Genomic DNA, 13,887 nt, shown 5'->3' with positions numbered 1-13,887 from the left:
AATCAATGTTTATACACATACACACACACACATGTATCTTTTATCTCTCACGGTTCTATTGTACATTAGGGTAGGAAGGAGCTCTGAGCCTAGATATGTGGGAGTTTTTTTTGGGGGGGTGGATATTTAAGTACATATTTCAAAGACATCTGTTGGAAGCTTCAAAGTTTTAGTTCTATTATTATTTTTAATTAATGATGGCCTATTACTAACTTATTAAAGCCACCTAACAGAATCTTTCTGCATTAGTGTAGTGACCATGAAATATGCATTTTAACAATTTATCTATTATTGTTGCCTCACTGATTGATATAGACCCATGTCTTGAATATATCCTGCCTCACTCCAAGTATTCCCAACTTTCTCAGAACTTTATCTTCATTTTCTTTGAACCGTCTACCATAAAAACCAAGTCATTTTTAGGGAGAAGATGTTTTTTAATCCCAGATATACCACTAGATGTGTGTTTTCCCAGCGATGAGACAGTCCCAGGGTTGGAAGGACCTTGAGTGATCAGTCAAGACATCCTTTTGCAAACAGACCTCTATGTAGGGAATCAATTCTGTTCCTGAAGATCAGCAGAATGAGTACTTAATTCCAGCCCAACAAACAGGTGCATCTCATTCTTCTTCAGTCTCGAGGAAAGCATTTTCTAATTTTCATCTACTTAGACTTAGGGAAAAATGCTGATGTAGCAATGTTTGTCACTGCTGCCTAAGCCCTTAAAGAGGGGGCTTGCATGATGGACAAGGCCTATGGTTAGGACTAAGAAATTTAAGCCCCTTGATTGGGATCCGGATGTAGTATTGAATAGAAAGCCAGACTTTGATCTCAAAGTCAAGTGTCTCAGCTGGGAAGTCGGGCTACTCACCTGGTTCGCTCTATGATCTTGGATAAGAAGGCTGACTTCCTTGAGATTGTTTACAATTGTGACGGTATAATACTAACCTACAGAATTCTGACAATTATACATGAAAGCATATGAAATAGGACCTGAAATACAGTGGCTTTTAAAAATTAATTTTCTTCTGACATTGAAAATGATGGTCAGTGAGATCTGCCTAAGAAATAGTTTGGTAGAAAGAAATGCGGATGAACTGGGCCAAAATTCAGCAGGGACACTTAAAATTATTAATGAAATGATTCTCATAGGATCAAACAAGTTAATAAAGCTTCTAAAGTGCAGCAGCCTACAAATCAGATAGCTGTAGTCCAACACTGAAAATCTAAATATTATTCTTATACTTTTGCCTCCTTTTATCAAGAAAGATGGTGATGTCATGTTCTTTAAGGCTTTCCAAAGTGACTGTAAACTTTGCGAAGCATCAGAATGGGAGAGTCAAGAAGATTAACTTTATTAGCTCATTTTCTCTCCATGAACTTTTAGAGTTTATTTAAGCAAGATGCAAAGGTACCAGGATGTAGTATCAACCTTATTACATTCCTTTTACACAAACATCTTGTAATAGCTGAAACTGATTTTCAGTATCTGGATGCCTTAGAAAGTAAAAAACCTTTTAAACCTGGAATTCTTTTGTTGACCTGTTAACAGATATTTACGGAAATTTTCATCAGTGGCACCTTTGTCCTACCTTTCACTCTTCATTCTGAAATGCAGCTCTTCTCAGAGTTGCTTTTTATTTTAGAACTAACTCCCATACGATTTGTATTTTAGTTTGAAATGTATTGTGTTAAAAATGCCATGACCGTTCAAAAAAGAGACTCTAAATATATCTCGCCTGAGGTTTCTGCATCTACCTTCCCCATCAGGACTACCTTAGCGCATAGTGCTAATTGGCAATAACGAATGCAAATATGGTAGAAACATGTCAGTTAAGACAGCTATCAATTTTGAGGCACACTCCTTTGGAAAGCCATCGCACTTCAGAGGAAACTATTTGGGGGAATTAGCAACGCTCATTTTGCATAAATAATGAAATGCAGTGAGAATGGAGAGAAGTGGTGATGCTATGCAGACTACATGTTTTGAGAAAAATCAAAACCTGAAATTGAGTGGTACAGATACAAAAGGTGTTAAACCTTCTGCTAAGTGTGAACGGATGAATGTCTTATTTACATATGGAGACACAAAAGTGTATGTGTACGTATGTATATATGTTGATGTTTAGTCACTAAGTCCTGTCTGACTCTGCAATCCCCTGGACTGTAGCCCGCCAGGCTCCTCTGTCCATGGCGTTTCCCAGGCAAGAATCCTGGGGCGGGTTGCCATTTCCTTTCTCCAGGGGCTCTTTCTGGCCCAGGGATCAAGGCTGCATCTCCTGCGTTGGCAGGTGGACTCTAACACAGCCACCAGGGAAGCCCATATGTGTATATACATGTACATGTGCTAAGATGAACAAAACAGTGTGTGTTTTTCTAAACTAGCCAGGGATTATCTTGAAATTGCTAAATAAGGTGTCATCAGCTCCCCTGATTCCGCCCCTCAGCTACTCTCCCCTGCTGAAATAACCATTCAGGAGGAAAGGCCATAGTCTACTCAATAAGCTGAAGCTCAGAGCCGTGGAGTCATTCAGTGGCTTAGGGCCAGTCAAAGCCATTGCAGTGCACAAGTTCCCGAGGGACTCCTCTGATTCCCATTCTAACTCTGCCCTTTAGTGATGTGACCTTGAACAAGGTCTTATCCCTTTTTGCACTATGCCCTTACTTTGGAGAGTGAGATTATTATCCATCCTGTCTCTTACTGTACTGATGAAATCTAGGCTTCATGGAAATGGGGATGTGTAGAACCCTGATCCTGGAGGGTATCAAAAAATTATAAGACAGTAAGGAAACAAAGCCTTGAAAATGTAATAACAGCCGGGGAAACTGACTTCTAGAAACTCATCAGAACTGGCAGAAAAGCAGCCCAAGGGTGACCTTGTGTTTTCTTATGGTATGTGTCTCAATTCAATAATGAATCTCAGCTGATTCCAGGTCTACCATGAACTGTTCGATTGGTTGCGGTTTTGTGTATAAAAAGCCCTGGACCAGTTCCTTCCCCAGAGGCCCCTCTGCAGAGCCTATGTTCTAATGGGTTATGTTTCCAGGTCCAGTTCAATTCTTCAACCTGCGAAAAAGTTGATTTTCCCTTATCAGTAATGAGGATTAAAAGAGTGAGTGCATTTTGAATCTCTTTCATGGTATACATACAGCACAACTAAGATAGGTATATAATGGGCTTTAGAAACAGGTCAAGTGACCTGGAGACCAAGGACTCACCTCGAGGATTGATGTCTGCACTTGGAGGATCTGTTCATGGCCTTTGAGCTGCCGGATGCAGATTTTGCAGGACAGCTGGGTGGTGGTGGGCGTGTAGCGCTCCAGGGAGAAGGCACAGTGCAGGGGCTGCCGGTTACTGCACCACACGCGGGAGAATGGGACTTCCTGTGGGGGACAGAGGGGAGAGGAGAGGGCTGGGGCGTGCAGAGCCCAGCTGAGAGGAGTGGGGCGCAGGACAGACCTAATCACAATAATTAGGATGATCATGATGACGGGGATGGCAGCAGAGATAATTGCCTGAGCGACTCTGGTGGAATTGTTGTAGAAATAATGTCCTAGCATATGCCAGGCAGCACAAAAGTAATTAATGTCAATTCCAATTGATACCATTCAAATTCCAAAACCACACTGCAAGAGCTCAGATTTCACTTGGTGACACACACAATGAGAACGAAGACTATCAAAAGTTAATCACCATGTTTTTCCACGACAAAAGATTCTTTAGACAGCTCCTATGGGAGGATTCCTAGTAGAAGCCTACTCTTTGCTACCTAAGCCCAGGGTAGGATGTTATCATCTCATATACATGAAAATTATGAAGAAGTGACTGGCCAGAACTTATGCCCATACCACAGCCTCATGCTGAACTGTATAAGTGTAATATTGCTATATATCCAGCATAAAAATTATACCTACTGCAGGATCACACACACACACACACTCTCACACTCACACCAGAGAGAGACCTACTGTAGGATCACAAACACACACACACAGACACACACACACCAGAGACACAAACACAACAGGTTAGCCCAGAACAATCTATTTTGTCAATTCCTCATTCATTCAATTCATCCACTCTACAGTTATATGTACAATGCCTTCTAATAACCGGACACTGTACTAGATAAACAATAAAGGAATAGTAAGAATTTAGGTCTGGTCTCCACTTCACAGGGACTTACAATCGAGTGGCAAAAGCCATTTCACTAAACGAGGGTGGGGGGGGAGTTATAAAATCTATATTCCTCCTTTCCCCATGACCAGCCAGTGCTGGCCACCAAACGTCTCGGGCACGTGGGTTTATATTAATGTGAAGTGGAGGTCAGTCAGTCACTGATATATTCTTCCATCTACCAGAAAGTCTTTCCCTCCTGCTGGAATCAGGCTGTGGTCCTTGGCAATGACCTCGTATTCCCAGCCTACAGTAAACTGCATCTCACTTCTTTCTCTTTCCCTTGACTCATTAATTTGCTCTTTTACATGTCGCTACAAACACAATTTTCTCCAATACGGATGCTGAAAGGTGGAAAAAGATGGATCAAGTCTGGAACTTCGATTCTCTGAAATGTGACCGGTGATGGTGTCAGCAGGAGTTACAAGACGACGAGCCATGCTTAGAATGCAATTTACCCACTTTAAGGAACTAAGAGTTCCCTGGTTATCCCTGAGCTTCAAGCTATACACTTTCAGGTTTCTTCTTTTTTCTCTGTAGGAGTCTCAAAGATCCTCATTTCTGGGTTCTTGCTAAGGGGGATCAGCAGGGAGAGACGGAGTTTAGATTGTTGAAGACTTGAGTATAGGAGAGCCAGTTTTGGGAAATATGAGAGAAAGAAATCAGGCATTAACCCCTACCACACATCCCAGCAAGGGATGTAGGGGTGGTGTTTCATTTGTTCTTAAACTTGAACCAAGGGAAAGGCAATGGACTAAGGACTCAAAGGTCTATATGTTGACACTGCAGCTGACTTTATCCCTGTGCAGAATGTGGGCTATTAGGAAGAAGGCAACTCTCTCCCATCCTCAGTTCTCCCCTACACAGAAAGAACTAGAAGTCTGAAAACTACATTTCACAGCCCTCGCCAGCAGGGAGTTCACATTTCCATTCTGCCAATGAGGGGTACTTGTTTTAAATTTGGAAGGAAGGGAAGGAGCAGACATAGTTTCTGTTCCTCTGGTACCAGCAAGCAAACCTCAAGGGTTCTGCAGGTTTGAGAACTGTCTGCTTCAGGGTTGTGGTGGTTTCCCGAAATCATGGAACTTGCTGATTTCCTCATATCTCTGGGGGCTTTCTTTGACTTTGGCTCTCCCAGGTTTTCCAAGGGTTTTATAAGTATATCAATCCCTTGATTAAAATATTTTTTTTTCGACCCAAACCATTCTCCGGTGAAACACCAGTGGGTTGGAAGTAGTCTTTTGAGAAACTAAGATGAGGTGGGTATGCCGGAAGGTTCACTAGTGTTTTCCCACAGAGAGGCTGTTGTCCAGGGCAAATGCTGGGAGAAGCATGAAGCTAACGGTCACCAAGGAAACCCATGGCTGGGGCACAGCTTGCTCATATACCAGCAAGACAGCAGCACAGAACCAGTGAATGGTACCTCCTTCCCACTGTCTTCCTAAACAGAGACCTAATTATGAGCTCTTCTCTTTCCCTCCTAGCAACAGAGGGCACTGGTGATGGGTGGTGAAAGTGAAGTCGCTCAGTCGTGTTCAACTCTTTGCAACCCCATGGACTGTAGCCTACCAGGCTTTCTCTGTCCATGGGATTTTCCAGGCAAGAGTACTGGAGTGGGTTGCCATTTGCTTCTCTGGGGATCTTCCTGACACAGGGATTGAACCCAGGTCTCCTGCATTGCAGGCAGACCCTTTACCCTCTGAGCCACCAGGGAAGCCGGATTGGTGGGCCTCCCAGCAAACTTGAGAGGAAGTCATTTCCTAAAACACTCAAAAATGACTGTCCAGCTGGACCAAATTCTATACCAGATACTTCTATACTATACACGGTCTGCCATTTCTCCTTGCTGTCTAATCTGACTCCTGCTGTGTCCTGGTTCAGCAAACCAGGGTAACTCTTACTTATCTCAGCCTTTAGCTCTTTCTCCATTGACTGAGTTCTTGAAATCCTCCTCTGTTCACATACACCCAGTTGCCATTTCTCTGGAGGACTCTAGCAGCTACATCTCTGGTTTTCATTTCATTAACAGCCATCACTGACATTATACCCCAATCAGCACAAATAATTTCAATTGGCCTTTCCTTTCTCAAACAAGTCTACCATTTTTTTTTTTGGTGGGGCGCGGGGTGGGGGGGCACACCATGCAGAGTGTGGAATATTCCCTGACCAGGAATCGAACCCAGGCCCCCTGCCTTGGGAGTGTGGAGTCTTGACCACTGGACCCTCTGGGCAGTCCCAAGTCTACCTTTTATGAATGGGTTATCACCACCTCTCTCACTGTCATTGTACAATCTTTCTGTTTCCATGTGTGAGCCCCTTCTCTGGTCTCATCATAGCTAACTGGAGTAGCCTGCTCACCAAGCCTCCCGTCTCCGTCTCTACTACACAGAATTAATGAGAGGGCTGGGGCTTGGCTGGGATGGAAGCAGAAAGCAGTTGACTGGTATTTTTCAGGGAAGAGCCTGTAATCATGAGTGGAATCACTGATGTCACCACATCACCTGGAAACTCTGCTTTCATTACACGGTCCCTTTGCCTGGGGGACAAGAACAGCCCCAGGATGCCTGCCGCCGTCAACACAGCCCCCTGCCAGGTCTTCAAGGGCTTCTGTCCAGCCTCAGTCTTCTAGCCCTGAAATGCACTCTTCTCCAGACCAGTGCATTTTTTCAATTCATTGGAGTTCAGTTGCAGCTTCCCACTGGCTATCTATTTAACGCATGGTGGTGAATATATGTTACATTTTTATACTCACTCAGGATCATTCCCTTCAGTGAAAAGAAGCATAACAGAGGGCTCCATGGTTCATTGACGCTTTCGCCTAAATAAGGTGTTTTCGCCTAACTATGCTAACTAAAGAGGTCTCTGTTTTCTAAAACCGAAATTTTGAGTCATTACAGTGTAATATAAATGTTTGGACTTCAGAACGAGATAGAGCTGAATTCAAGGTCCAGCTCTTCAATAAACCTACATTTACTGCAGTGGCTTTGGATCTTTGGTAATACTATCTTCGTGAAAAAAAAGAAAAAATGGATGGCACTGATGCTGTGTTGAAAAGTATCTTCTGTTGTGTCGCTTGCTAAATCTTGTATATTTTCTCCTGAGAACACTGGAAGGACCCAGTGCAGACATAATCTTTTCTTGTAGAAAGACATGAGAATCGGCAAACAAACAAAACAAAAATGCCTTTTGCTTTTCTTTCCATTCTACTGCATACCATCAAAACACTAAAAAAGTCTGATTTTAAGACTGTGTCAAAAGAACATTTTTGTTGTTGACTTGAGTAGCAGCTGCCAACGGTGCTCAACAAAACATTTAAAAATAATAAAAGCACTGTGGTTAGTGTGTTTCCAGGGCAATCATCGTTGCTTTCATTTACTTTTCTCCGCGCCCCCCCCAAAAAAAAATACAAAACAAAACACCAAGATGCTCACTGAGCTGAGAGGAATTCTGGGGAAAGTAATACTAGAGGACAAAGTGTAGCAAAGTTATGTGTGTTTAAAGAATTCCGGAAATGTTTTCTTTTTGAGTCCCATTATAATTAGTTTCCTAGCAGATGGAGAGAATGTAAATCGTATCCTAGCAGGAGACAGACACTGGGTTCTCCAAGACACACAGCATGCTGTAAGACAGCTGCTTTCATCCTGCGGAGGTGACAGCCTGGCTTGGTGTTCTGTAGGATTTAAAAAATAAATGAATATTTTATTAGATTCAGCTTTATAATATTTTACAGCTTCTCTACCCCCACAGTCTGCAAGGAAGAGAGGATATGATGATTCAGGAGCTCTCAGGTCCCAGGAGCCTGCTGGGAGCAGAGTTATTTCCATGCCGAGGAGGGCTGTTGAGTCTTCTAAGGGGACAACAGCGTATCACTTGTTGTGGTAGAGTCTCAGGAAGAACTGTTTCTTTTGGAAGGACCAGCACTGTGGGTCACTTCTTTCTTTGAATCAAGGTGAGTGGGTGCTATGGTAACCAGGTCTCTTAAGAATTCCTGTAACCTCCCATGCCCCTCCCTTTCATCCATCCTACCTTGTTTCATAAGCAATAAGGTTTCTACCCTAGCATTTCATAAACTGTCATCCTCCAGAATCGAAACCAGCAAGATTTAAAATCTAGTTGGCCGTCCTATACGTAGGCTCTCATCATGTAGCTCTAAACCCAATCCGAACCTCACATCATTCTAAGAATTTTTCTCGGTTGGTGCCTCATAGGGCAGTTATTTTATGCACTGGATACCACCCTGCCTGGGAAATTCCATCTTGCCCAGATGGGGGAAAAAAAAAAAAAGGTTTCTTAGAGAGTCAGCTTTGGGTACTAATTGGAAAATGTCGATTCCTAGACTGCTGTTTTGAAGTTAAAGAAAGGGAGACAGGAATAAGAAGACAGGGATACCAGGCATACCAATAACTCTAACCCTTCTGTCCACTGACTTGGAAGATGATGGGGACATTTACCAGGTGAAGGAGAGACCTATAAGTGATGTCAGCAGTAGTGGGGTTTTCTTTCTCTGCAGTAGAGTTCTGTGAGCTCCTGTCCACTAAGCCAAATCAAAAGCCATTCTCTATTATCCTCGCCCAGTTTGTCAGCACACGTGATGCTCTCCATGAGGTTCAAGCAGGCTGAACGCAAAGCCTCCCCAAAGTGTATGCATCTGATCCCTGGAGCAGACACAACCTGGCCATTATGCCAAGCACAATATGTAGTCACAAATACTGGGGGAGTTCAGTGATCACAGGAGTAAAGAAATTGGTGGTAGGGTGGTGAGAAGAAAGGAAGAATAGAGCAGAAAGCCATTTGTGGGAAAGAAAAATGAAGTGGAAATGAAACCTCAGTGGCAAGCTGCCTGATGCAGAGAAAATTAAATTGTTTTTCAGCTTTCCACGACTTTCAAATTATGCCCAACTACAGAAGTCAAATATTTATACATGTTCACAACCTCTATGCAATCCAACCCATCCTGACAGTGAAGCTGGTTGGGTTTCCTTGCCAGCCAGCGCCCTTTGGCTTTGGCTGGCCCTGTTGCATCCTCCGGGGTGAGCAGGCATTGCCGTCCTCCAAGTCTTTTCTACCTGAGGCTTTCACTGAATCCCTGGTGTTGGAAGTGTTGTTTAAGTGCTCCTGAGAGGTTATAATCTTTATCTGATTTTTTTATCTGCAAGCATTAAACTTCATAGTTACTTTGGGCTGAGTCACTTGCATTAGATCCAGGGAAGCAATGCCCTTAAATAAAAATTAAAACAGAGGAATTTGCATGACTGTCAGGAGTTGTTTTAACAATACCCTGAAGTTCAATTTGGACTGCAAACTTTGAATATTGCTTTCTGGGAAACAGAGACATCTAGGTCTAGAACATCATAAATAATACATTTATTCATAGAAAACCTCTCTCCATAAGAAAATATGTTAAATATCCAAAAAAATTGTTCAGGGCCCTGAGAGAGATACTTGTTGTTTTGAATGCACTAAAACTATACATAGAGGGGTCAGCTCCTGAGGTATTGACAGGTCTGAAAAGTAAACAGAAAAATATGGTCTTATTTGATTAGAAAATTCTGAACATTAGAAGTAGAAAGCAGCGATGGTGCAACTTTCATCTAACTCTCATGGAATGGCCAAGGTTTTTCTCTTTGAGATTTGACTGATTTCCATTCTGACAAGCCTGGTATATCTTGTGCATTTTTTTTTTTTTAAATGAATGCTGTAAAGATAGGTTAAAAAACCCACAGGGCTCTGCAAGTTATGCTGATGGGCAGAACAGAGAAGCGTGAAAGCCTCCTGTGAGTCCAGATCGGTATCAGTCTCTCAGAAGCTCCAGAGTTAAGGAAATGTCCTGTCTCTTGAAGCCCAGATGACTCTGGCTTAAACAATGGTAGACCAGTTGGCTGCTTCTGATCACAATGCTTATCACTGAAAATTTTCATTGAATTCAGTGACAAGGTCACAAGTTGATATCTTTTCATGCTAAGCAACTATTCAAAAATTCCTTAACATGATCCAAAGAGACTCTTAAGTCATCCTGAAATTTTTTTTAAGTCTCTAAAAATGAGGTATATGAGTGACACATAAATATTTTTACATAAAAATATTCTAAGAGGCATTAATATTTCTTTGTTTCTCAATTTGTGATTTCTTCTTCCCATCTTGCTCAATTCATTTGGCAGCAAGCATTTCATCTATTTAGGACAAAATCTCTTGATCCCACCTGGATGGCCAGAGCTCTCTACAACTCAAAATGATCACCCTTAAAAGGTTTCTCCCTAATATCCAGTTCATTCTATAGGTGAACAGGACTTAAAAACTGTCTCATAATGAACTGATATGAATTAAAACAAATCCACAAAGAAATCTTGCTCTAAGTTGTTAGATGACCTTCTTCAACCTATCCTGAGTGGTGATTTAAACAGGAGAGAGGATAAATATCATATTACCTGACATGCAAGCACCTTTTCCCCCACTTGTTAGGAATCCATGGATTTATGACAATAGGTTTCCCTGGGTGTAGTCCAAACAGTTACACATCTGTGACAGTTTTGAAATGAAATCCATAGTTTTAAAGGAGGAGGAAAGTCAGGAGTACCCTTACTAGGGTGTGTGATATGCCTGCTGGTTAAAGCAAAGCTATTTCTATTGGAAACCCACTTGGCCAGTACCTGGCATGCAGTGAATGGTTTAATTCTCCAGAGGAATGGGGGGATATCAAGGACAGAGATCTGAAGACTGAAAGTATTCCCTTTGAAATGCAGCAACTTTGGTTCTTCCAGGAGTTGTCCACCTTGATGCCTTTCATCTGAAACCACTTCCTATAGGAAAAGAAAAAGAAAAGAGGTGCAACAATAAAGCACACAATTTCCTCCACATTTTCCTTCCATAGATAGGTATGCTCCCTCCCAGGTGTCTCCCAGAAATAGGCAACAGCATGATGGATGCACACTACTTTTATACCCTTCTATCCTTGCAAGGTCAGGGCTAAGGGCTACAGGCTGCTGAGAAATAAGGATCTGGTCACAAAGAAACAATTGTTCTTCATTATTGTATTGTTGAGGCTTTTATATACACTGTCTTTAAAATTAGAAGACCTCCTTTGCCCCACGCAAAGTCTAATACAGTTGAGTTTTCACCATTGTGTGAATTTCATCTTGCTGTCACCATAATCAAGGGATGTATTTGTACTTAACCTGACCCAGCATGTTATTTCATGAGAAAGGGGGAGACAGCCCCTCTCCACTATGGTTCCCTTGTTTGTACCCAACACAGGCATCAACCAGTATGTATCCTTTTAGTTGAGTTCAGTCGCTCAGTCATGTCCAACTTTTTGCAACCCCATGAATCACAGCACGCCAGGCGTCCCTGTCCATCACCATCTCCCGGAGTTCACTCAGACTCACGTCCATCGAGTCAGTGATGCCATCCAGCCATCTCATCCTCTGTCATCCCCTTCTCCTCCTGCCCCCAATCCCTCCCAGCATCAGTCTTTTCCTTTAGCTCAAAATAAATGCAGAGTGCATGTATCATGTTTATTTGTAGTAACATTCATGGAAGTCATGCCAAAAGGCCAAGAAAAAATAAGTAGTCAAGTCAGCTTTATCTCAGAAGAAAAAAAAAATGATCAAATTCCTGAGACAAATATTCCTTTATCTTTTACTGAGAAATCTTTATATCTCATATAAACACAATTCACATACATTCTAAGGAAACCATTTAATTGGTTCCAAATTTGTGGTGTTTAGAATCCTATCGATAAGACAAGTGAAAGAACAGATAAGATGTTAAACTACTGTGGGGCAGGGGAGGTGAGGTTCTCAGCGTTTCTGGAGATAAGAGATTTTCCTAAATCCTCATTTTAAAAATCACCATTAATTGACTTAAAATTTCCTTACAGAGCTAGGCTAAATAGGAAAACTGAAATCCTTTAATTATGGCCTATAATCTTCCCAGAGTCTAAAAAAGATTGCAAGAAGCAAGGCAGCTAGGCTTATAAATACAATAAAACTTAAATTTCAATTATCAGCGAGTGAAAACATCTTCAGAAGTTATCTTTTCCATCTCTTGTCTGTGTATAGATTTAACATTAATAAAAATGTTTCTAAGCAGCTTTCCAGCTCTTATCCTTCATGTACACATAAATTAATAGGTGGCCAGTGTCTTTTTCTCAGGACTAAATTGGTCCATTCCAGTGTCATCTTCTCCAGCTCTCCTGGGGTGGGAGGGGTGTGCTTGGGGCCCTAAGTCAGCACTGAACTTTCTGCAGTGATGGAAAAGGTTCACATCAGTGTGTTCTAATATGTATCCACTAGCCAGGGTGGTTAGAGTGACTAAGGAACTAAATGTTTGATTTTAATTAATTAAAGTGTAGAAATGCACATGTGGTGGACAATTAGTACCCTGGACTGGGCAGTACGAGGTAATTCATTATGTTGCGCATCTAAGCATTAGACATAATAGCAGGGTGGCCAGTGTCCAAGGAGGGCTGCAAACAGTGGAAGGAAAGAGGCAGGGTGGGAGGAAACAGAATTAATGCCAGATGCTGACTTGAGGTCTTTACAGATGCTGGTCTCTGTCCCCTCTCTGGAGATTTACTGAATGTCCGGCCGAGTGATGCCTGAGCTGGGCACTGGGTGAACAGAAATGAAACGCCAAGGAGCTCATAGTCTAGAGAGAGGATTAGAACAGTGAGCATATGAGTATAATATAGTATCTGAGTATGACAAATATGTATATTCCCAAAGGTTAAGGCAAGAGAGAAGGTGCCTAACCCAGATGGGCAGAGAGGCCAGGGAATGAATCGGGAAATTAATAGAGGAAGTGACATTTGAACTGAACCTAGAAGTAAATACAGGGGCTACTCAAGGGAAAGGGAGGGAGAGTATTCCAGACACTGAATGGACTCTCCACAAAGGTACGCTGGGATAGGTTACGGTGGAAAGTGTATGGCTGGAGATGATGGAAAATACAAGGTAGAAGCCAAGTCATGAATTCTCCCTTACCATGCTAAGGACTTGTATTTTTGTTTAATGTCATTGGGTTTAAGGGAGCATGGGAATCTTCTGGGGGGTACATATACTCGAGAGCATTCATCTTGTAAACCAAAAATGGAAGGCACAGGTGTCTAATCACATTTCTGTGTAGTCTTCGGCAAGTCACTTAATCCTTAAGCTTCAGTTTTTTATTTGGGCTTATTTACAGCCAAACAAAATCATTAGCATGGTCACAGACTAACTTCTTTTTTTTGCCATTCTAGTGCAAGATTAGAATCGGGGGCAAATATGAAGTTTGCTTATTCAAATCATATCAAAGTCGTGAAGTAACAACAGTGTTGACTTGTCAAAATACTGATAAATTTGGCTAGGCGCTCTGAGGTGCACCCTGTTCTTTAATGCCTGAAAGTAGAGAGAAATAAACCAAGGTCAGGAGATGAAGTGGCTTGTTCAAGGTCATGCATTACTTGATGGAGAGCTAGGTTATTTTAATATTTACAAACAACGTAGCATTATCCCACTTGAAGGGAATGTAAGGTGCTTAGGGATTTAAAACTTGATTATTTACAGAGGAAAACATGGAGATGTACCCTCAAGAAAGTGACTTGCCCACAGTCACACGGGTTAGTGACAGAACCGCTGTATACGATACTTGCTCATGGTCAAGTATTTAAAATTTTTATTTTATATTGGAATATAGCCAATTAACAATGTTGTGATAGTGGATAGCAAAGGGAC

The 13,887-nt window shown here is 41.9% G+C and overlaps 1 protein-coding gene across 1 annotated transcript in view; it reads right to left on the bottom strand.

Moving 5' to 3' along the window:
- Positions 1 to 13,887, bottom strand: part of UNC5D (unc-5 netrin receptor D) — a 633,424-nt gene that overhangs the window by 24,874 nt on the left and 594,663 nt on the right. The window contains exons 14-15 of the mRNA XM_040242921.1: positions 10,825 to 10,974; positions 3,220 to 3,384 (exon numbers count right to left, since the gene is read on the bottom strand). Of these exons, the coding sequence (XP_040098855.1) occupies positions 3,220 to 3,384; positions 10,825 to 10,974 (315 nt within the window). The remainder of the gene's footprint in view (positions 1 to 3,219; positions 3,385 to 10,824; positions 10,975 to 13,887) is intronic.

The sequence above is a fragment of the Oryx dammah genome, unplaced genomic scaffold (genome assembly GCF_014754425.2).
Source record: "Oryx dammah isolate SB20612 unplaced genomic scaffold, SCBI_Odam_1.1 HiC_scaffold_7, whole genome shotgun sequence".
NCBI classification, from domain to species: domain Eukaryota; kingdom Metazoa; phylum Chordata; class Mammalia; order Artiodactyla; family Bovidae; genus Oryx; species Oryx dammah.
This window is presented reverse-complemented; position numbering and strand designations above follow the sequence as displayed.